Source organism: Falco punctatus (genome assembly GCF_963210335.1).
Source record: "Falco punctatus genome assembly, chromosome: 15".
Taxonomy (NCBI): Eukaryota; Metazoa; Chordata; class Aves; order Falconiformes; family Falconidae; genus Falco; species Falco punctatus.
The window spans coordinates 21825433-21850465 of NC_137595.1; the positions used below are offsets into that span (position 1 = coordinate 21825433).

The 25033-nt window shown below is 45.2% G+C and overlaps 1 protein-coding gene across 2 annotated transcripts in view; it reads right to left on the reverse strand.

The window, feature by feature from the left end:
- Nucleotides 1-25033, reverse strand: part of LOC308054021 (vascular endothelial growth factor receptor kdr-like) — a 141352-nt gene that overhangs the window by 83352 nt on the left and 32967 nt on the right. For both annotated transcript variants that reach the window (XM_080366144.1, XM_080366143.1), the window contains exons 2-4: nt 19953-20049; nt 15851-16062; nt 2306-2433 (exon numbers count right to left, since the gene is read on the reverse strand). In XM_080366144.1, coding sequence (XP_080222270.1) covers nt 2306-2433; nt 15851-16062; nt 19953-20049 — 437 coding nt within the window. The remainder of the gene's footprint in view (nt 1-2305; nt 2434-15850; nt 16063-19952; nt 20050-25033) is intronic.

The following is a 25033-nucleotide window of genomic DNA, read 5'->3' on the forward strand; positions in this document are numbered from 1 at the left end:
AAATGCTTCTTTTTTGCCCAGAATTAAAATCATGTTAGGCAAAATTAAAAGTTTGAATTGTGTGTCTTAGCATGGGTTTGTTACTAACGAAGATGATATGTTGAGTTAGCTGGGATCTGTTTAGTATTAGCAAGAGGTACCTTTCCCCATACATATTTAAAGGCCAGAGAGCGCAGTGATTTTAAAGTATAATGGTAACATAAGGAACTTAATTTACGGTGGAAAAAAGTACATTTTCTACAAGAATAATAAAATGTGATAAAGCTGAACTTCACAATTTGGCAGCTCTGCTCCCTGATGGCTAGGGGAAGGGGAAAGAAAAAATAACCCCGCACAGGAGGCCCTTTTCAACTCTATACACATATTAAACATTTTCATAAACCGTTCAAAAATATATATTTAAACAATCAAACAAAAAGCGTCAATGCTGCTTGAAGGAAATCACAGTGGCTTTCCTCCCTTTGATGTTCGTTGTCTACTGGAGATTAAATTTGGAAGAAGAGGATGTTCTAAATTTGTCCGATGGCCTTATGCACCTCTCCTCCCCCACCTTTACCTCCACCCCTCTCCTGCCCTGCTTCCTCCCCGCACGGGAAGCCGCCACCTTGGCTCCACGCGGCACCACGAAATTCCCAGACAGGGCAAAGCAAGCGGTGACTTTCCGCAGTCGGAGCCTGGGGCTGGCGGCTCCCGAAGCCAACGCGTGGCTCCCAGAGCGTGTCCCCCCGGTAGCCATGTGTGTCCAGCCCACCGCGGGAGGGTTCCTTGGGGGAGCCGTGCTCAGCACCCACATCCCTGCCCTGCGGCCCAGCTGCTCTCCCTCGAAGGGGAAAAATCTGCTGGGGACAATTTTCTTTGCAATTCAAAAGGGAGCTTTCAGTGGAGATTTTATTCCAGCAGCCGCTTGCAGCAAGGTAAAGGACTTTGTTTGTGTTTGAAGAAATTACCGGGACAGAATTTAGCTGGCAAGCAGGGAGAGCAGGGCTGCCTCTAAATAAAGGAATAAATAAAGAGGTCAGCATGGTTGAGTTTCCAAGCTCAGCTGACTGTGCCGGTCAGCAGCAGTACTCTGGCAATGAATTTGGTTGAAGCAGTCTAAAATAAGATGGGGATGTTTCATTTTTATAGCCAAGGAGGAGAAGGTGATAACACTTATTCAGTGTTATGGAAGCGATAAGCTAGAGCAGGAGAGGAGCCTTATTCCGCGCCCCCCCCCCCCCCCCCCCCTCCCTTTTTAATCCCTACTGACAACATTTTAAAATAGAGATCTGCTAAAGCAATAAGGCCGGTGCTGTCCCTCTGCACGTCTACTGGAAATTTGCCATTGGTCTCAGCAGGGGCCGGAGCACTGCCTCAGACCTCCAGGACTTCATGTGCTGCCTCCTGGGAGGAGGAGACACCTAAAAACTAAGACATCGAACTGCTAAAAGGAGCAGAGGTCTTCAGTCCCCTCTACCAGCAGAGCATCAGCCCGTCTGCCTGCGCTGCACTATCCCCCTGTATCCAGCAGAACACCCCCACCTCTCACAGCCCCTCCAGACCAGGCTGCAGAGAAGGGGCAGGGCAGGGGCTGAGCTCTTGGTCCCATTAGGGCAGCTCCAGCAGTCAGCCTGGCAGGGGAATGGAAAGGCACAGAACCTATTAGGTAAAAGGCAGGATTAGAGCCAGGAGACCTATGTTCTGCTCCTCGCTCCATGACAGGCTTCTCTACAAAGCAATTCTAAAGCCCTTTAAATGAGTGACTAGACCTCCATCAATTGAGGAAGCCCCAGACCTTAAATTTCCATTTTTATTATACACAATGGCCTTGGCCTCCACAGACCACTCTGTAACCTTGACATTCAGATGTAACTTCTGTCAAAGGGGTGGACAGTGTAGCCATTTATTCCCAAAGCTGAAACTTGGTTTAAATTTATGAAATCAAGCAAAAATGGGCAATTGTTCTGACAAGGTTCAAGGTATGAAAGAGATGAGATTTCATGAGGATAGCTAACAGCCAGGTGTTTTACAAAGAATTTTAAAGAAAAACAGCGCCCTGTCATCTGTCTTTGCCAGTTTATGGAGGAACATCAAGCCACAAGATGAGAAAAATATGTGATAAACTCAGGCTAATCCCCAAACAGCCTTGTACACAGTTCAGTAGGAATACACTGCAAGAGCAGGACTGTGCTGCTGGATTTTCAGTGTCTTTGCTATTTTTATCTGAAACTTACCTAGCTTCATACATTTTATTTTGTGTTTTTACCAATTTTATTGGCAGCCCAGACCCCTGAACTGATTGAGTTTCTCTGAAACAGTCACTTACCTGGCTAAGCTTAGGTTTGATATCTGGCAAGGTAACTCGGCAAGGGACAACAACCGTTTTCTTAGCATCTAAAATGTAGATTATTTCAGGATGTTCCGGGTGAATCTCCACAAATGGACTTCTGTAGTCTGCAGGGAAAAGAACATTGGTTTGCAAAAGTGCTCCTTTACTGCTCAATGACCAGAAGGGCACTGGAGTCTGAGCAGCTAACTGCCCACAGAAGGCTCCCTGTAGTGTGTAACAAGACATCCAGTCACATCTTGCTCATTTGCAAATGCCAGTGTCATCTAGGGATTATAGCCCATGACCAAGAACTGGAATAGCCCATTTCTAACCCTATTTTACCAGTTTGCAGTATAATCTTGTAAAAATTCCTTTTCTTATCTATTCTCCATCTGTAAAAATGAAGTTAATGGATCGGCTCCAAAGGTCTTCATGGCACTGGAGTTAGTTCTTTCCCCAGTCCTCTGAATTTCTTTCATAGGTGATATTATACTGCAGCAGTCCCAAACTCCACAGCAGTTAGGTGATACAATAGGTTTAAAGCTGTTAAGATAAATCTACTGAAACAAAAAAGCAGCTTTCTGTAAATAAGAATCTCCAGAATAGTGCAGAAAGACTGCAAAAAGGGAATGTAGACCCACGATATTCAAAGCTAGGCAGGAATAATCTGTTCCAGCTAACAGCAAAGTAACTTGGTCAGACTCTTCAGGAGCTGGGGATGCCCAACTGGGAACCAGACTGGATATAGAAATCAGACTGGATATAGAAATAACTAAAAATCTGAGGTATTTTAAGTTAATAAAGCTTCAGAGTGTTATTTACTGATTTTTCCTTGTATGAATACAGTGATAGTCAACAGAAAATTAAATAATGTTTGTGAAATCCTAAAACCTTCAATATCTCTCTAGAAAGCATTCTTTGTCTTGATATTCTCATGGTATAAAGTTTAAAATACCGTTCAGCTAATGCAATACCAACTACACCTCCCAGTGTAGGCAGTCAACCACTTTTGGTTTGGATTATACTGTTGACAGGGAAGGATGTGCACCCTGTGCAATAACTTCAGCCTCCTTATCCTTGGCTGGGGACCTGCCTCCACACACTTACTATATTTTGGAAATGGTTTCACATAAAGCATGGGAAATGGATGACATGAAAGGTTTGTGAACAATCTACGTTGCAAAAATGCGCTCTGAAGTATTCTGACAGTACTTTAAAAAAGGATGTGCTATGAGGAAATTACAGTCAGTTTTCAAAAGGATGTTTAACTACTCCCAAATGGGCTAAATTGGTAATGAATGCAGGTAATGTCCTCCAGGACTGACACATCCATCACGCTGGATCAGTAGGAGGCCTTCAGCAATGTCCAAACACTTTATGTGTTCATAGAATCACAGACTGGTTTGGGTTGGGAGGGACTGAAAGCCCGTCTAGTTCCAGCCCCCTGCAGTGGGCAGGGACACCCACCACCAGCCCAGGCTGCTCCCAGCCCTGTCCAGCCTGGCCTTGGGCACTGCCAGGGATGGGGCACCCACAGCTGCTCTGGGCAGCCTGGGCCAGTGTCTCACCACCCCCACGGTGAAGAATTTCTGCCGTGTATCTAATCCAAACTGACCCTCTTTCAGTTTAAAGCCGTTGCCCCTTGTCCTGCCACTACAGGCCCTTGTAAAAAGTCCCTCCCCAGCTTTCTTGGCAGCCCCAGCAGGTACTGGCAGGCTGCTCTATGGTCTGCCTGGAGCCTTCTCCTCTCCAGGCTGAAGCACCCCAGCTCCCTCAGCCTGTCTTCCTGGGAGAGGTGCTCCAGCCCTCTGACCATCTTCATGGCCTCCTCTGGACTCGCTCTGACAGGTCCATGTTCTCCTGATGTTGGGGGCCCCAGAGCAGAGGAGGAGAATCACCTCCTCACCCTGCTGGCCACGCTGCTTTTGATGCAGCCCAGATCTGGTTGGCTTTCTGTGCTGCAAGTGCACATTGCTGGGTCACATTGAGCTTCTCATCCACCAACATCCCCAAGCCCATCTCCTCAGTCCATTCTCCGCCCAGCCTGTGTTTGTGCTTGGGATTGCCCCAACCCATGTGCAGGACCTTGCACTTGGCCTTGTTGAACTTCATGAGGTTCACATGGGCCCGCCTCCAGCGAGTCAAGGTCCCTCTGGATGCCATCCCTGCCCTCCAGCGCGTTGACTGCACCGCCAGCTTGGTGTCGTTGGCAAACTTGCTGAGGGTGCGCTCAACCCCACTGTCCATGTAGCCGACAAAGCTGTTAAATAGCACTGGTGCCAGTGCTGACCCCTGAGGAGCACCACTTGTCATTGGTTTCCACTTGGACATCGAGCTGTTGACTGCAACCCTTTGAGTGTGACCTTTGAAAAAAGGAAACCCCTATAGTGTTCCCTGTTGCTGTATAATAAGGAAAAGCGTCATTCTTGACGAAGGACATACCTTCTGAACTACCCCTGTATATCATGTCGTGTTTCCTCTCAAATTTCTGATGTAATATTAAGGGATTTTTTATAAAGAAAACAATCCATTTCTTATTGCTGGGTGGATCTAGCCCCTCTGTTCATCTGAAAATTGCCCGGAACGGCACATTTCTGTGCAAATACATGAACAAGTCCACACGCTACCAAATCAAGACCATGGCGCTACTCCTAGATTTTGGGGAGCCCTCCCGCCCCCCCACAGCTGAGAGGCTGGTGGTGGAGCTGGGCGAGGAGAGAGGGGCTGTTTTGGGTGGGCTGAGCTGGGCAGGTGCCCGCAGGGGCAGCACCGGGGGCACAGCCTGACCCCTGTGGCTGCCGGGGCAAACCTGCCGCAGCAGGGCAAACAGTCCTTTGCTTCAAATCAGTGGGGAACCAGTTTTGAATTTAAAAGAAATGTTCACTCTTTGGACACTAGCAGGGATCTGTGTATTCCATGCTGGAGGATCTGTAATTAAACAGTAGGTGAAGTGCATATTTATGTTGCATTTTTCTGGGTAACAAATGTTCTACATGTAAGTGATGTAACTGCTTATTGGTGACTCACAGACAGTTTGAACATGGAGTGTGAGATTTGGATTTGCTCCTCTAGAACTCCGCTGACAAAGGCAAACTCAGAGTTGGTTCATCTCCCTTGCTTTGTCTTTATTTCCCCGTGACTGGTAAATCATCTGGACACAGGTCATTCATCTGGGGATATTAATGTTCATTTCTTGGCTAATGACAACAGTCTTTGCTTAAGGAACGTCATGGAAATATGTAAGTGCTGTCACTTGGAATTAATCTATACAGAATTAGCGTGGTTTGCACCACAACCCAGAACAGTTTCACTCACAGAAACATGAAGGGTGACAGGCAGAGTGACTGAGGAGTCAGACAGGAGAGTGGGACTGTTGCCTCGTGCAGTTTTGATAGCTTAATTTTAGCTCTGAGAACTGGAAACAGGATTCCTAGCAGACAAAATGTACTGTGTGCTTCATCACCACGAGAGCAAATGTTGGTTGGAGCTCCCCGCATGTCTCAGAAAGGCCACACGTGTTATGGGGACGTTTTACAAAGGCACTTGGGTCACTGTGCAAGTACGAGATGTGTCATTAATGTGGGAGCTGTGACAAGGACCTGCACTGTGGCACTGAACACGAGGCACTAAAACAGAAGATGAAGACCAGAAATCTGGATGTCGATCATTTCTAGTAGTGCCTTTTCATGTCAGCTTTTATTCCGTGCCATTGATCTATTCTGACTGCACTGGTCTATAAAAAACCATGTCCTTTGGATTAAGGGCATTGCAAGAAACGTTATGTGAGAGAGATTAATTAGAATTAAAAAATTAGACTCCCCCCATTTAGGAAGTCTCAGATAGACCTCTGAACTTTCTGGTTAGGCAGGCACTGGTTCTAATCAAGCCTTGAGCTGAGAAACCTAATCTCCAGACCACAACTTTGTAGCTTTTTCCAGTCCCTAAAACAAATAGGAAATATTTATACACAATCCAGTGTCTTAGGCACTTTCCCAAACAGGTCTGCTAAATTCTTCTATTGAGTCACATTAGGAAAATGTGCTCAGTGTTTGTCCCTGGGCATTTGTGCTGCTTAATACCTCTGGAGTCTTGCTCTCCAGCTAAACCATACTTGGAGGTACCAAGTGTGATGGTATTTTTATAACCAATTTGAAAGCTTGTGCAAATGATGAAAGGCATTTCTACTGAAAAGAAGACCCTGGATTTTTAAAAGAACATCCTTGGATTATTTGCTATAGGAAAAAGCAGAGAAAACAGATTCTTGTATATTTGGAACAAATACTGGGAATGCAAAAAAGTGTCAGGGGAAGCCTATTTCTGGCCCTACAGAGAAAAAGAGAGAACCACTAATGTGCCACATGACAGGGGGACAGGACAAGAATATCAGCCAAGGGAAAATTTGCTGTGAAAAAAGGAGCTTCTTAATACCAAACTATTCACAAATTTGGATCAGATTTTGACTATTTGTTTTGACTGAAAAGATGGGAACACTGAATTTAAAAATATTTGTGCCCTTATTTTTAGAGGGAATTTCAGAATAGTACTGTTTATTTAAAAAGTAATATAACTCAAAAGAGGCAGCTAAGGAAATGTTAAATAATCCTAAAATGTCAGAAAATATTGAACTAAGCAATGATTGAAATATCTTTGTCAAAACAGACTAATATTTCTGAGAAATATTTCCTGTTCAGAGAAAAAAAATAATCATTCAACCCCCATTCTCCATCATCTCTTCCTACCTCCAAGACTGACCTCTACTAAATTTTCAGATTCATGACAGACTTAAAAATTATCTAGTTTTTAAATTTGTAAATAGGACAGGTACTGATCATGCGAGTACTAAACTACTGAAGAACACCTAAATGGGAATCATGAATTTACAGTGTATGTAACAGAAATATATTTCATTCCTAGTTGATATTTAATAACAGTCTGCACCTTGCCGTATGTCAGTTGCCGTATGTCTAGCCGGTAGCTAGAATTACACTACCCCAGATCATAAGCTACAACCTGAATTGAAGGCCACAGTATATAAATCCAGCCTTCTGCCATCAGTATTTGCATCTAGAGTGTTTTAAAATCACTGTGGAATTAACGACAGCAAAAGGCAGTGTCTGGGTTACAAACATTGGGTTGGGAAGGGAAGGGACGGCTTGAGCAATAATTTTTAATCACTGGTGGATGTCAGGTCTCATGGGCATTATTCTCACTCTGCTTTAAAAAAAAAAAAAAAAAAAAAAAAGGTTTAATATTTGATGGGTCATTCTCTTTCCTACAGTGAGTTTTCCTAGAGTCCTGTGCAGAAAGCAGATGGCTGCAATTTGTGCTTTACCTAGTTTATAGCCTTAGCCTAAGGAGCTCTCCGTCTGCCAAAGGCCTCCTTTCCTCCCCATTTCAGTTGCCATACTGGAACCCTTCACCACCGTGGGATCCCTGTGTGTTAGTGGAACAACTCCTAAAGTGAAGACACTGATGTGGCCACTACTTGCAGGACTAAACTACTACAGTTTTGACATGAGAGCTTAAACATGAGGTTAGGGCCACTCTTTGGTCATCACTGGGAAGTGACCCTAGGATGAAAGGAAAAAGTGGTTGCAGGTGAAGGTCAGGTCCTCACTATATAACCCAGGGTATGTCAGTGAGGCTAGGGAGGCTTTTTTGTCTCCTGGTGAAACTCTGTGCAGAAAAAAAAATATAAAGCACCAAACAGCACGCAGAGCCAATCTCTGTGGTCCCGCAGACTGCCCGTGCTTCGCTCCAGCTGCTCTAAACCCCCACGCCAGCAGGAGCAAGCTGACCCCACTTGCACCAGGATGGAGACGCTCTGAGCAAGAGCGCTTTCCAGGCAGCTGGACTGTTCACTTAACAGATAAGCAACTATGAAGTGGCTCAGCTTTGGATCTTAGCAAAATGACAAAGAATAAACACTGAATATGGAACTAATCAGCTGCCAGCTGATACCGTTGTTATGGCTTGTGCAGACGAAAAACTGAATTCTTCATGAAACTCCTAAGTAGTTCAGGCTGACTGTGGCACGGAAAAATGATCTGCCGGAACATCGGGAGTGTCACTGCCAGCTTTACGAACACATTCACCACCTTAAGTTAATCAGCAATCAGTTAACTCCTTGTAAAAAAGTCTCTCAGAGACAGAACTTCTTGAAACAAAAGGGACAGGGTCACTTTTCTTTAAAAATGATAACCTTAGCCTCAGGGAAGATCTCTGATTCCAGATGGTGTAAATCAATTGCACTCAGCTGTTGCAATTTGGAGGGCTGTGCCATGGGAATGCAGGTGTCGTCCTCTCTGCAGTTACCGGCACTGAACTTCACCGGGAAGAATTCTCAGCCAAGAAACAGTTTATGGCAATAGGGTATTTCCCTGTGGCTTACTGTGCCTGTTTCTCCTGAGTTGGGAAGGTAATATGCCCTGTGAGCCTTACCCATAAAGAAACACCCATCAATTCCCATAGGATAATTAAAAAGGATAATTTCCCATGGGCTGCAAAGCTCCTTATATGTGAAGAAAGATGAGCTGTAGCACGTTAGGGACTTAATCAGCTGCAGCACCAGCTCGGCGGCGAGGGAAAGGCCCCTTCCCTTTGGTCTCAGACTGGCTGTCTAGCTCTCCAGGTCAGTGGAAGTTTGCAGGAAACTGCAGCCAGGCCAGGGTGTCACCGCTTACCCAGCAGCGCCCAGCGAAGCGAAGGAAGCAGAGGCAGCAGGACGGTGGAGGGAAGGGGGCCAGCTGTCCGGCCACAGGGACAGCCAGGCAGCAAAATCAAGCAAGCCACACACAAAAGCGACTCAAAGGTCAAGTGCCTACAAGAACATTGTTTACCTTCATGCAGTGAAGCCCTTCATGTTTAAATTCTCCTTCTGTCTAGGAGGAGATTAATTGCTGCTTGGGATGAGCTTAGGGAGGGTCCCTTTTAACTCAGCTGTGTAATCGCGGCTCCCCGGGGAAGGTGTGCACTTCGCTCTTCAAGTCTCCGCAGTGGCAGCGTGTGAACACAAACACCGGACCCCTTGCCTCGCAGGGACAGCTGTGCTTTTGTTTAGTGTGATCTGTAATATAGGTGGTGACTGTCCACCAGGAAGCGGTGAGGTCTGTAACTGTGTCGGGCTCACTTGCCTTTTGAATCCCACTCTCCAGCGGGCTGGTGGCCCCATGCTACCAGCTGATGAAGCTGAGGGACCTCAAAGCCCTCAGCATGGCACCCCAGGAGCTCAGCACGTTGTAGGCTCGGGCTCTCTGCTACAGCTCTTTACTTTGCAGCCCTGTATCACCTGCCTGTGCATTTGAAACATCCTCCTGAGACACGTGCACAGGATTTTATACAGGGTTCTGGGTGTTTTTCACTTCTGCTTTTGTTTCATATACTGTGACGGCCATTTGTCTTATGATATTTATATCATATCTAAAGCTGTGGAGATAACATCACCTCTCCCTTCAGATACTATCCATCAGCCCACAGAGAAGATAAGCACTAAATGGCCTTTGAGGACAGTCAGCCACGGCTGTTCATGCCCATGAAATTGCTGAACATTCTCATTTTGCTTCTCACTTTGTTCCTGCTAAAGATAATTCTCTCACCCTCAGTCTTTATTTTCTTCATTCAGTCATACCTTAGCTGGGAAGGCTGGGCAGAGTTTCACAGGTTCTTTAAGTTCATGTTTTGAAATAATCCCCATGAAGTTTGTCTTCATCAAGTCAGAAACACTGAGAGGAGGTTATAGTCTGTTCTTTTTTTTTTAATTATTTTTTACATTTTACATTAACAGGATCATTAGCAATTAAGTGACACTTTGGTCAGAGTATTTTGGAATGCTGTGCAAGGAACTTGCCTAGTCTGTTGTATTCCTCCTGATAACCCATCAAAGCTTCTAGGTACAGGAGTAACTTCTATAAAGTCACTTGTTTTGAAAATGAATCTTTGAAAATAAAGGTCTTTTCAGTTTGGCAGGCCAATGAAAAGAATTGGTGGTGGAATGTTTAGATTAAACAGAAAGCAGAATATTTTCTCTTCAGGCAAAACAAAAATGACTGCAAAACCCCCAGAAGCCGTTCTGAGTCAACATGAAGCATTCTGTTTTGGTCAAATGAAATACATTCTTCCCCTGGAGATTACTGTTAGAAACACAGGAATATTTGTAGAGAAAAATATTACTTTTAAAAGTGTTACTTCAAAAACTGTGAAAGCGAAATGCTTCTCACAGCCAAACAAATAAAACCAACATGGAAGGATTTATTTTTATTTTTTTTTAAGAAACAAGTCTTCAAACTTTGGTTGGAATTATGTTTTAAGCATCAGATGGATTCATAAATTCTGACTCCCTGCGACACTAGATTTTAGAAAGGCATAGACTTTGTAGAAAATATTCACCAGCTTTACCTGAAGTCCCATCGTTAAGAACAGGCCTCCTACATTAGCTGCTCCCAGCTGCAGACCTTGGGTAAGGCTCAGCAATTAGCAGGTAGTGAGTGGAAGGAAGAAGTTGGGGAAATGTGTGATTTGGGCTGTCAGGCTTTCATGTAGAAATTCTTTATCAATGAGGAGGGGATTGTTACCTCTTCTTGCTGGGCTGTCAAGTGCTGTCACTGAATTAGTGCTAGGAACTCACACTGCTCACTCAATATTGCATCTTACGAGGCTCTTCCACTTAAAAGTGACCCTTTAGGGTATGATTTGAAGACACTGAATGTGTTCAGAATTGAGTGCATCTTACTTTTCCCTTGGATCCAGCCCTTAATACTTGAGGAACAACAGAGAGGGTCTTGCACAGTGACAAAGCCTATATTCCCATGTCATGTGGCCCTAAACACTGTTAACTAGGATATGGTGCCAAACCCTTCCACCGGTCTGAGTGAGACAGTCAGCTTATCTGCTGGGCTCCATGCTGAACAGACAGGACAACGTTTGCCTATCTCAGCTTGCTGAGTGTCTGGCAGCAAGTGTAGCTGTCTTGGTGTCTCCAGCATGAAAGAAAAAAGAAATGCAGCTCCAGCTTTGTTCTCACTGGTCATATCTTCTGGAAAGCAAGCCAAAGCCCAAGTCAGGGCTGTCACCCTGGCCCTGCATTTCTGCTTCTCACATTCAGATTATCTTTGTGAACTGTCAAGAGAATTAAGGAGGTAGAAATCAGCTTCAAAGAACATCAGAACCAAAGTATGATCTCATGTGAGTGGTACTTGCATGCATTTCCATTTTCTATAGATTTCTCTTGGTGGGGAAGGGATGCAGAAGATGGGGCTTCACATCTCTGGTCTGTACTGTGTGATAAAGAGGCTGTGGTTGATTGACACTCTACCCCGATACCACACTTGTGCCACCTCTCCTCCTCATTCCCTGCAATAGCAAGGGAGAGCTCATACCCTTCCTTGGGGATGCCTTGCTGCTGGAGCTGACAAGCAGTGAGATGCATGCTCTGACAGGTCAAGCTGCTTGGATGCATCCCCCTTCTTCCTTCAGCAGGCCCTCAACAGGACTTGTGCTCCTCTATAAAAGTCTGTTTTGCTTCACATTCAATTTCCAGTTCTTGTGCTCGGGACTCCTGGCAGGACTGCACTACGGCAGTGCTGATAGTTCATGGTGTCCACACGAACTTTAGAAGGAGCCAGAACTTAAATTCTCTGCAGGGCTATCTTCTAGTTACACTGTGTTTCTGCGAACATCAGTGCTGAAAACCAAATGTAGGGAAACAAATTACTCCCTCAGTCCTGCCATGTTTGTAACTCACGGTAACACTGAGACGGTGAAACACCAGCAGCCCTGGGTGGGAAGACACTTAAAATATTCACCAAGCTCTGTCTTACTCTGAGACAGTTGCTTTGCTGACAGTAACAGTATTTCAAATAGCTGAGAGCTGCAAGTCCTGACTCTGGTCTAGGCTGGGGCCTGGGATAGCCCTTTGGGAAGGTGGAGTGAATCTTTGCTTGTCTTTTTTTAATCCCTCTCTAAGCCATGTTAAATTTTATATGTGCCCTAGGAAACAGTGTGGAAAGGGCTGTCTATATTTTAACACAAAATACACAGCCTGCCCTTTCCTTTGGCACAGGGGTCCCCACGGTTGAAATAAATGAATATGTTCCTCACAGGGAAGTATCCATTTGGTCAGGAAGGGTAATTGCAGAAGATAGACAGAAGCAAATGACACTGGCTTGCTGGCTTTGGCAGCTTTTGCAGTGGAAATGCCATCCACGTGAGGCTTCTGGCGTGGGCTCCTACGTGGGCAGCTGGTTTGCAGTGCAGACTTGTCTGTACTGCTGCTGGTTGAGAGCTGGCTCAGCAGACGACATATTCTGTGGAGTGGGGGTGGGCTTGCCCCGTTCACCCTGTTCTCTGGCTGCAACCATGGCAGAGTTGCTTGGCTGCTCTTCCCGTTCAGCACTGCAGCACCATGTTTGGCCAGACACTGCATTTCGCTGCAGATTATCCTTCCAAGTTGCAATGAAGTTAAACAACGCAGTTAAAAACCACGCAACTCTTTCTGTTCCAGCCTGGACCTACTTTGTGTTTTCAACAAGGAGATGGGCAACAGAAGTGGGTTGTCTTGCTTTTTAATTACAATCCTTGGGATTGCAGCTGCAGTGGGAAGTAGAAAAGGCCTCGGGAGCAATTATTCAGGATGAAGATCCTGAGTTCTCCCTGCCTCCAGACTGCTGGTGCACAGCCGAGGCATGGTGGCTGACCCTGCCGCCTTCAGGTCCCTTATGATCTGACTGATGTGCAGGGCTCACAGCTCAATGGCACCGGGGGGGAGAGCTGCTGAATGCCAGGTTCTGACAGAGCTTAGAAACTGCACCAGGGAGGCTGTAAAAACAGAAGCAAGCACAGGAAATAATAGCCAATAAGCCGGGCTTCCGATACAATCATGTTCTCATTTCAATGTCAAGCAGCAGGCCAGGAACGAAGGGAAAAAATACGGTTCCCCTTCCTTTTTTGGCAATAACGGCTTGTAACCTCAGAGGAATCTCCAGCCTTCAGGGTCTGGCTCAACATTTTCTCACTCCACCTGGCTCAGTCTCATAAACGCCCTGCTGAGCACTTGCTCTCAAAATGTCCAAGAGATGTTTTTGGGACCTCACCCTTGTCTGGCACTCGCAGGACACTGTGGGGTTCTTCAGCTAGAGACAACTGATGGGTTTCTCAGTGACATTCAGACACTGTCAGACCAATTTCCACAGAAAAGCATGTTTAAATATTGAAGAAATTCATAAGTGGTTTCTGAATGCCTTGCTTAACTCCAAGTTCATAGAGCCCTCACTGAAGAACAGCTTCCTCATCCCCAGTAGAGCCTGCTGGCTTTCAACAAGTATCCATAGGGACTGAGCGGCAGGAAGAGCATGCCGTGAGGACAGCGTCCATGCTGAGGTATAAATAACTTCATTTTACTGGGGCCAAGCAGCTTCCTCAGGCTGGCGGGCCAGACCCCAGCAGGCACGTGCAAGCTTATGGACTGAAGCGCCGTGGCAGAGCTCTGCTCTGGGGGGTGAGCAGCTGGCTCGCTAGGACGCGGGCCAGAGGGGTCCCCGCTGACTTGCCTTTCTCACTGCTTCACTCACCGAGTGCCACAGGACAAGCTGGTTCATTTTCTACACACTTTTCCTTCAAGAACTTTTAAAGCAGAGGAGTCATGAGGAAGAGCTTTTAGAGCAGGGAGGGCGTATGACACAGTGAAATTGCATCTGTGAGAGGACAGTCTTGGAGGGTGATTTAGAGAAAAGAGCCATCCAGTGCTGTTTTTCAGGGGAACCTTGGCACAGCAGTCTCAGGCAAGCAAGAGGACATCCTGCGATATTTTTTTTTAGATGAGCACTGTTCCAAGTGCATCACCAGCAAGCATTTCATAACTTGAGGTATTTTCTTAAGGAAAATGCTCAGGCAGTCCCCAAAGATCTGTAACATTTCCTGCACGTGCTCCCACCATAGAGCAATGAAGGCCTGGGTAGCCAGCCAGGGCAGTGAATCAGGATAGAGAACTGAGTTTTCAATGCGCTGTTTCCTGAAGCGTAGGCACTGGGCTGGGCTAACAATATTAGAAGCGGGGCATCGGAGCAGTGTGTAATGAGAAAAGGAAACAGCTCAGCACAAGAACTAGGGTGGATAAAGCAATGGGCTTAGAGTAACAAGAAAAAATCAGAAAAAGGAGATAGAAAGGGAGAAAAAATAACCGCAGGAACTAACAAATAACACCAAAAAGCTACTTTCCGATAAGAGGAGGACTTGCTGGAAAAGCAGGATAAGGGTAGAAAGGGACTATTTTCAACAGACATAAAGAGACAGGAAAATCATCCACATGAATCAAACAGGTGTGTTCACCTAGTACTGCCAAAGTTGAATTTAGCTGTGTGGGCATATCACAGTCCCCTTGGGATGGAAGTCACACCTCATGATGGTTTCGCTGTCCTTAGCAATACCATGAGACTGCCAGGGCTGCCCAGCAAATACATGTGTTTTCTGAGAGGGTAAGTTTGCTGAACTATTCAAATAATATCAGAAAAACTGAACATCTCTCTAGCATTTGTTTTACTAAAAGGTCTCAAAGAATCACACCATAGCATTTACTAGAAAAATGAAATTAATTCATTTTCATGAGTATTTGTGGGGAAGTGAATAGTAAGCCTATTCAGCACCAATGGAGTTTATGTCATCCCCTATTCAAGACACTAAAAGTCAGCTCCTTCATCAGACTACTCACAATCTCAGCTTGGAAGACCCGAGATGATTCAGTTGTTTAGTAATGCATTTGTCAAGCAGAATTGAAAAACTATCAGTGTTTTGGGGGAATATTCTTCTACCAAATATACGTGTTATTGAAATCGTTGTTCAGTATGTTATATACACTTAATCACAGAGGACCACGCTCCTTTGAAGTTTCTGCTTCCATTTATAATTGGATCTGGACTCAATGATTCTGACACATGGGGGAGAGGTAGCTCAAAGAGAAAAAAATTAAGCAATGGGCCATTTTTTACGATAAAATGTGTGTAATGCAGTCATCCAGCTTTGGTGAGTATGTGTCACAGATGTGAAGGACAAAGCAGTACAGAAATGTGTAGGAGAGAGAGGAACTACAAAAAATGTTGTTGGGGCATTTCACGCCTGGGGAGGAAGGGAAAGAGAGAGTACTTGGGTACTCAGGATGAATCTTAGGAAAAGCACTGCGATAGCAAAATCCTTTAGGATAAAAATATTTAGTCTTAAAAGGAAAGGAAAAGGAGAAGAGATTTAAAGAAATCTCAGTTTATCAGTTATTTATAACACAAAACTAGATGGCACAATCTAGTTTTCAAGTCATGAAAATGAATAAGAAAGGTAATTTCTGGTTCTCACATCTGTGTCCCTGTGAATTCAGTTGGCATGAAAATCCAAATATATCCGGCCTCTTCAAAATGTCAAAGCTGGTGCTTGCTCCAGTGCGAGGTGGGATTTGTGAAAGCATCTGACTTGGATTACTTGTTCTGCCTAGCACATATCCCACAGCTGAATACAGCTGCTGTTACAAAAAGCCATAACAAAAATCCAAAGTGAAACTCTTACCTTTAACAAACACATAAATCTTGGCCATGAGATCCTCGTTAGATGGGAAGTCATCATGAACGCAGGTGAAGTAACCGGTGTCATTAGCTATGACTTTCTTGATGACAAGCATGCTGCAGCTTTGCCTTGTGGTGTTGTGGCAATTACTTATGTGCACCCGGGGATCTTCCTTCTGGCTCTCCCTCAGAAGCCAGGTTACAGTTGGTGCTCCCCTGTCAACACAACACACCAAAATTAGAGTCACGGCTTCAGAAAAAATTTGGGCTTCCTTCTGGTCAACTGGTACCAGCGTTCCCAGTGTTCCTACTCTTGTCATTTGCAAATGAATAATAGAGGGTGCTGGGTGTTCGTGTTTCCACCCATAAGAAATCAAGGTGGCTCACTCCACACTCTTCCCCAGAGCAGGGGAGATTCTTGAAATAGTCTGTGGGAACTGTAGCAAGCTAGCTCCTGGAGTAAAGTTTAATTTTTCTTTTAACAGACTTCCTGAACGTGAGTTTCTTTGTATAACACTATATTTTAGCCACTTCAAACATTAGAAAGAAGCAGATAAAATTATATGTTTCTTCAAGCTGAGGACTTGGCGTATTTCAACAGCTTAATTAACTTATATTTTTGTATACTAGGGCTGCATGGAGAGAGAAGAACGTTTATGTAACTTTGCATCACCTTTCTTGCTTAATCAGCAGTGACTTGGTCTTTATTTTTGTAAAGGATCTGGAACTAATCACATTACAAATCTTAGAATATCTGCTCAAGACACATTTTTTTTTTGTCAATTCACCTTGCCATGGCAGTCGGAACATAAAGCTAGCAGGGCAGCTCTCACACAGCATTTCACACACCAGACCTGTTCGTTGTCTTACCTACGATCACAGCTAACATCAAATGCAATTCTGCATAGTTCGATGACAAGAAGTCCTGGTGCTGCAGGACTCGGAGACTGCTCTCAACTGATCTGAGTTAGCTCGGTGGCAGGCACTGGCTGTGCTAGTCCCGTTGTGCTGGAAACATCAGGCCACAGCATGGCAGCAGGAGCTCATGGAGCTCTCTTCTGCTGGGGCTGCACTTTGAGGGCTCTGGTGATGTACTAGCTCATGCTGCACATGCTTATGAAATGAAGATTGTGGTGTTTTTGTAGCAGACAAAAAGACCATTTTGGTGGTCAATGTGAAAACGCATGGGGTATGGGGGTCATCATCCATGGACTTCTCTGGGGAGGGACAGGGGGCTGACTCACCCCTTCTCGCCCAGGGGATTCCCACTGACACGATGGCATTTGCTGAGCTGAGGAAGGAGTATGAACCTCTGCATTTCCCCAGCCGAGTGCTGCTAGGGAGAAATCCGGTCTAGACACATGGACTCAGTATGGAGACGCTAATACCAAACGTATTCAAGAAGCAAGCTGTGTGAGGTTTCCAGATAGCTGTAACTATCTGATAGTAACTCTGAACTACTCCTTCTGTGCCACTGGCTTTGTAGCGGTGCAGTAGGTGCAATAAGGGGACACGTTTGCCAGCAAACTAAGTGACAAACAAACATCCTCTTGGCCCCCGCTTCAGCCCGTCCTTTTGTCGCCTTCCTGAAGATGATGTGGACATGGGGCTGAACTCTTGAGGTTATTCCCAGCACATAGCTGAATAAGAGCACTGGGAAAAGTGTGAATATCCTCTCTGGTGGACAGCCTCGCCCTCAGTTTTGGATGAACTGTTGACTTGAACAACCCCACCTCATCCGCCATATCAGCTTCCTGTCCTTCAGAGCACTGACTTATTTTTTGACACAGAGGTCCCTACTCAGCGCTCGTTCCCTACCTTACTAACGTCATTAATGACACAATGACCACCTCTGTCAAGAAATGGAACAATGCCACTTCACATTCAGACGCTTGACTCTCACCATGTCATCATGTCCCTGCCCTTCTACTGTCACCCAGTTTGGTCTCCATCAGGCTGGAAATTCCAGCAATGGCTCTGCAGAGCAGGCCGGGGGTGTCACATGCCTGTGCTTCCTTACATGTACCCCCTTTTTCCTCCTGTATATTTTATCCCGGTGGAAGATGGAGAGTTTGGCTATTGCTTTGGGATGTTCACACATCTGGCAGAGGGGAGTTGCAGCAGTAGCTTTGGCCAGGCTGCCAAAAATCAGGGAATCCTGGCCAGGAACCTCAAATTGTGGAGTTTAAGGAAGAAGGGATGTTCACACAGTTACCACAGTCTTCAGCAGCTATCTGCTTGGTCTGCGGTCTTGTGCTGTGCTCTGCTCAGCCCCAATGCTGCCTGGAAGCAGAAAGGACTTCAGAGCTCCCTTTGGGCCAGGACGGTGCTAATCTGTGAGTGTGAGATGCTGTGTCAGAGCAGGCAGGATGACAGACATCAGCAGAGGACCTGAGACAGGGAGTCTTGCACTCCAAGTGCAGAAATCATTCTAGCTTCTATTCCCAGCTCTTGGGTGACCCGAGTCGAGGAGCTGAAGTGCTCTGGGCCTCTGTGCCTCTGTTCCCATGCTAGCATGGCAGCGTGCTAGCATACTTGTACTGTTTCTCAGACCTGTCGTGTGGATTTATTGCTTTACATCCATAAAGCAATTTGGAACTGAAGTGCTAATACTTTCTTCATCTATTTATTAATCTGGTGATATGAGAAAAATAGGATGTTCTTACAGATTAAAAAGGCAGTGTTGGAGAACTGCTGAAAAGTATTGATTTAATTGGCCTGGAGCATTACACCAAACTCATGTCCACATAATGTGTTTTATGAAGCACTGCGTCTAGTTTTTAAAGGACTCTTTAAACTTTATTGCCATCATGCTTGCTTCTTGCCAAGCTAAAAATACCACTGTAAAGTTGTTCTGACCTCATAAGCCACACGGCTAGCTGGACATATTTGGAAAAAACCTGCCTTACATTCCAGAAGACATCACAAATTTACACAGTGTGAGTCAATTTGCCTTTCACTCTAACAAAATAGGCAGGACAAAAATCAGAAGGGACATATGTGTCAGCATAAACTACCTCTTAGCATCACCTTCTAACTGCTTTGTCTTACTGTTTCCAGTGACTTCTGTTGCAGGAAACCATCCATGCAGTGGTTACAGTCAAGGGGTCTTTGCAAGAAGATGTAAAAATGTGTGTGTGAGAGAGAGAAGCTGTGATAGTCTGTATTACCGTAAGCCTTCTCTCCTACAACACGCTCAGAAGGAATTAAAACCCAACGTCTCAGTAGTTTAGTGTTTAAGTCACACTCAGAACAAGTGACGCCTACGTACATCTCAGTCTGAGGCCTTTTGTGTGTCCGAGCACGCTAACGTATGTTCTGACACAGCAGAAAGTGCTCTTGACTCTCTGTATTTGCTACTTAGTCATGTGCCAGTCAGCTGTGACCAAGTGCTGTATTCCCCCATTTCCAGACTGTCTCCTGTAAACACACGTCATTACCAACATTTTGCTTGTTTCTTGCCTAGCTAGTTTTTACACACTGTGCCAAGAAATGAAGAGCTGCCATAATTTACAATATCAGCAGTCAGTTTTTTATGAGTCCTGGTTATCTCTGATTTAAAGAATATTATATGTTTAAACAGGTCAGGTCTTTGAATATACACATACTAACTGCTGTTTATTTAACTGTCATCTTAGAGTCTAGCTGGTATTTGAGGTTAGGAAGTTTAAGCTTATATGTAAAGAGCTAATGACATGCCCTGGTGATCTTGTTCGTCTTTTACTTATGGACAGGGAGTGAAAGAGTGATTTTAGCTGCAGAGAAGCTGAATCTGAACCTATTTTCAAATGAGGACTTTCCAGCCATGTCCTTAAGCATGGTACATCCCCCTCCCATAAGCTTTCCCATGGGCTGACTCAGGATTTTGCCTGGGCCCCTTTACAGCAGAAAGAATCTGGCCAAGCTGAATGCTGACCTGAGACTTCCCTCCCTGGGCTATTACAGCCCATCCAATTCTCTTCCATGCAGAAATGCATGTGGGGGTAAACAGCACGGCTTCCCAGCTGGCTGTGCAGCAGTCCTTGCTCCATTCTACCCAGAATCTGTACTGTGCCAAAGTAATCGATACAACAAAGGAAATCCAGCATTGCTGGAGCAATCCTTACCTGCATTTTATTTTTAGGGTGTCTCCTGGTAAGATGACAATGTGTTCTTTTGCAATGCTTAGCGTTGGTTTCTCAAACAATTTTTCCTCAGCAAGACCTGACCCAAATAAAGAAGAAATGATCATTAGACAGGCTATTCAGTATGGTTAGAACAGGCACAATACAGCTGAGGCAAGCTTTTTGTTGTGTAAATAGTTCCTAATTTGGGGGCCCACACAGTGCTTGCATTTATACTGATGCAATTCAGTTGAGTGTGGAGTTAGTTGCGAGATCTCCTTAGTTTGTTTTTAGTTTCCTTTATTCATCTCTTTCTTTTCTAACATTGAGCACCTGCATTTCTGCTAATAGTCTTTCTCTCCGTTTATGTGGAGCTAGCTTTATTACTGAATCATTGCAGATTTAGAACAGGTTTGTTTCAAAAGGATTTTACACACATATAAAAGTGGAAGGAGTCAGGTCTTTGGGAAATAATTTCATGTGTGAACTCATACATTACATTTTAATCAACGGAAGAAGAGAAAACAATAATTCTGGGGACAAATCTTTGATTCACAACTGTGAAGCATGTACTATATTAAGAGCAAATCAAAAGCCTGCCATTTTACAAAGCAACGTTCACAAATACTGCATTTGAACTTCATAGCGAGCTGCTTGCTTTGTGGGCGTTGTGGCTGTGTACTGGTGTCACGCTCCAAGGCAAATTTGCCGTGCTATCTGGGACACCATCATCAGTGCTAGTGTAACAAGGTTTGTCAGGTCTCTGGTGACAACGGTCTTTAATGACAGTGGTGATAAAGGTCTCTCTCATCATTATCTCCCAGCCCAGGAAATGTCTTCTGAATGTGAAACTGTCCTCAGTGAGATGCACGTCTGAGTGTACCTCTATGATGATATAATTTTCAGAAAGCGAAACTGAGAAGAAACAGAAGTGAGGTTGGCCGGGCTCGTTTCCTTGTCCAAATTCAAAGCAACATAATCAAGGAAAGGAGAAAACAGATAAGTATCTCAATTTCCAAAGCCCTGACATTAAAGCTGTATGTTTTCTTTCCCCTTCTGCTCTTCAAATCCATATCTTCTCCTTTGCCTTGAACTTGATAAACCAGAAATCTTTAGCTGGGCTTATAACAGAGGCATTATTCTCAGCAGAATAGTGAAGATAACATATCTAGCAAAAAGAGAAATATTAGGGTTTAACTTTTCAATTGGATGAAACAGTGGTTTTCCTGCCTCCCAACTCTCATTTCTTTTTTTGTTGGATTTGAGTAAAATGCTCTTAGCCTGGCACTTTCCCTCAGTGCGGAGAGTGAACCACTCCCACTTCAGGGAGTCTGGCTTCATCCATGAGCCATTCAAATCCCCATCAGTACCTCGGCGTAGGCCGGCTAACCAAGCTCATGGCACCACAGAATCCTTCCCAAAGGGGATGCTACCCAGACAGCACGTTGCTGGACTCCCTTGGAAGGTGTACTGACCCTTCCCATGGACCTCTGGCCATTGCTTCAGCACCAGAGATATCCCTGCACACCCCCACCCCCACCCCAGTTTTGCATAACTGATGACACTGTAGCTCTATCTCCAAAGTCCTTTGCAGAATAAAACATTGGAGTCTGGCCAACCCAAACTCTCTCCAGTGGATCTGTGTGACAGTATTTACCATGGCCCTACCTAAACTCTGCGGTTAACGTGTAACGCTGTGGAAGCAAAGTAGCCAGTGGGTTCCGGCCCTGCGGTTCCCCTGTTTCTTTTAAGAAGTATCGTTATTCCTAAACACATTCAGGATAAAACGTGCAGGGTGCAGCATCACATTCACCAAAGAATCTACAGAAAAAAGCCCCAAACAGTGCAGGAGGAGACACTATCAGGCAAATATGCCCTTGCCCTTGCCTCTGAGTCCCCTCCAGTTTCTAGAAACAACCAGTTCACCCCGAGCATGGGCTGAGCTTTTGGCGTGTGTTATTTCATGGCGCTGAGGTATTTCAGTCTCTTAAGACCGTGTGCTGAGCTTTGCAAAAACAATCCAAAAAACGGCCAACAGCTTTGAATATGTTTGTCAAGTGTCATTTAACTTGCTGGCTGAGGGCTGTTTGGATCCTGTGTAGCTCTCCCAGGACACAGCTTCTACCGCGGTCTGCTCTGGGCTGTTTGTGCTGTGACTTCAGCCAGGTGCTGCTTTGACTTAGAAAATCCTGGGGTTTGAAATAATCCTTTATTTCTTTCCTCTTGTGCCTTCAGTTGTTCTTAGGGCTTAGGGAGGCTTAGCTGATGTCTCGAGCTGGCCTTTTGAACAGGCTTGAATTTTACCTCTCATGAGCAAGTGTGACACGGTTGGAGGGGTCTGGAGTGCAGTGCCAGGCGTCTGGCAACAGACCTGAGCTGCTGTTGTGACCAGAGATCGATGCAGTCCTTGGGCTTTTATAATATTTGAGACTGGTTTTGCTAAAAGAAAGAAAAGTATTTTTCAATTATTCTGTTTATCCTGAGCTACTTCTTTCCCAAAGTTTATTTTGGCTTTGGGAGCTGAAGAAAAGAATAAGCGAAGTGTAATTTCAGTGCTTTTCTACCCCATGGAGGACAGGAGGAGAAATTCCTCTGCCACATACACATTTGATCACTGCTGGCAGGTGACAGAGGGTTTATATAAGCACAGCGTGTGCCCTTACTAGCACACCAGACCAAAGCTGAGTGGACTCACTCAGGAAAAAAAAAAAAAAAAAAAAAAAAGTTTGAGGGCAAACCTGAGAGAATAGTGGGAGGAAAGGTTAGGCTGTGCTACGTCAGGATGCCTAAATGCCAAAACTGGCAGGATGATGCCTCACAGAATTTTTAACCTTCCATGGTCCCTTCAAAGCTAGACACTTCATTTTTTGGAGGCAAAGCTGGGGACAGCCCCAGGGCATGTTGGATGGGAAGAAAGCAATCTACTCCACTTTCATATTTGTTTTATGTATTTGAGGAGACTCGTGGCTTTAAGAAAGCGTTAGGATGCTGCAAGCAACCTCCTGCAGAAAGAAGCAGGCACGTAGGCTGCTAGGCTGCGTGCTCAGCAGCGCACACCCTCCTTTTCCACATCCTGCACCCCAGCGTTTGTTTAGTTTCGGATTGTCATTCACACCGGCCAGCAGTGCCAGGGCAGCCTGGGTTGCAGGTGGATAATGTTTAGCTTGTACAAAGACTGAGTCTTCAGGGACATTGTGTGCAGGCGTCTTACTTGCTGGTAAGCTTTTGATTGCAGGTGTTGTGAAACACAGGCAGGTGCGATTTAGTACTGGGAAGGGCAAAGTTAACCCAGTGTTGGCATCCCATGGAAAACCATAGTTTAAACATGCCATGTAGCTCAGTTACAGTGCTTTTCCTTCTTCTTAGCATGAACACGAGTGCTCACCATTTTAAAGTATTTCTTTTCAGCTTTATGGCTTTAATCAATAAATGTCTCACACTTCTCCAAAAGAGTTTTTCCCAGTTGCTCTGCAATTTATAGAAAAACTCTCAGACTTGAAGAACTCTCTGGGGTCATACTCTGTGGTACACCATAAACCCAGGACCCAACCTGCCCAGCGTGGGGTGGGAGACGCATGCTGCTGGACCAAGTCCTGCTGAAGCTAACGTGCTCTGATTGCACAGCTCAAATGACGATGTCCATTCCTAAAATAACATTCTCCTCTTCCCTGCTAAATAATTTTGGTCCTGCCCTAGGGCTACAAGGGTCATAAAATTAAAAACAAGTACTCGCGCCAGCCATGTCATTACCATAGCAAAGCTGTGCGGAGAACAAACTGCCGGGCAGTCTCTGTCTGCAGACTGATGTCCAATGGCCCAGGAAGCAGCATCTGTACCACAGCTGTCCCTGCCCTTTTCCTGGGGAAGGCAACACTGCTGCCTGGCTTGGGTGAGCAGCCTGGTGCAGCATTCTGCCTTAGGTCCTCTGGCGTGGTTTGGGATAAGATGCTAGGGCGGTAATACTGCAGAATTAGCAGAGAACCTGTCGCCTCCTTCAGGGCTACAAACAGCTCTTAGCACAACATCTGCTTTGTAAACCAAGGGAGAAAGACAGGCTGCTCCTAGGAAGTGAGGCGTTACATCTTATGTTAGGTTCCTGTGCTTAATCACTTGTTGCCAATGCAAGTTGAGCAAAGCAAGACTGAAGAGCATAGTGTCACCAGGCTGAAGAGAGCCCCTAGAAAGAGCCCCAAGTCAGGACAGACCTTCTGTCCAGGGCCTTACTGTACCATTTATAATTCTGAGACTTTATTCTTACTTCAGTTTAGACTTTACCATTCTGCTCTTGACAGTGAAAACCCCAAACGTAGCACAACCGCACAAATCCTTGGGAGTGCAGTGTGAAAGGTTGACTGATACATTATCCAGGGATGAAAAGTATATTGAAAACTGTTTTCCCTGGATAATCTGATTTTGCAGCACAGCCAACATTATATACGGGAGGATCTCCAGGCAGAGGGTAATGTGTGACATCCCTCAACTATCTGTCAGATGATTTCTAACTCTATCTCACTTGGCTGAGAGAGATCCCTCCCACGCTAAGCAAATGCCTGATTGTTCATGCTGGGACCATCAGTGAGCATGGATAAAAACTATTTTTAATCTCTGCCTGTTATTGTAACAGCCTTCCTTCAAGCATCTTCTAGGCACTGTAACTACCCGGTAGCTAGCCCCAAAGCAGCACTCACAAATGCTTGTGAGATTGAACGTATCTAGGTATCGTACATAGTGACAGCTAACGTCAATACGATATCTGATTAAGACATCCACGTATCCCTTTTGGGCACTGCAGCACACAGACGAGGGGAAAGCTGAAAGAACAGTATCGAAGAGCACCTAACCTCTGCATCAGATGACAAAAGAAATAATTGCTAGGCAAACTGGAGTCTACTGTGGTGACAGCTAAATGAAGCAGGTTAGACTAAGGCCCAGATTCCACAATGACTCGGGCACACAAATAGCTTTTTGCACATGGTTGAACTCCAGGGACTATTCATGTGTGTAAAGTCACTCTTGTGCGTAGATCTGGGCCCTAGGACACATCAGGTCCCATTAGAAAGGACTGGAAGTCAGAGTTCTAAAGC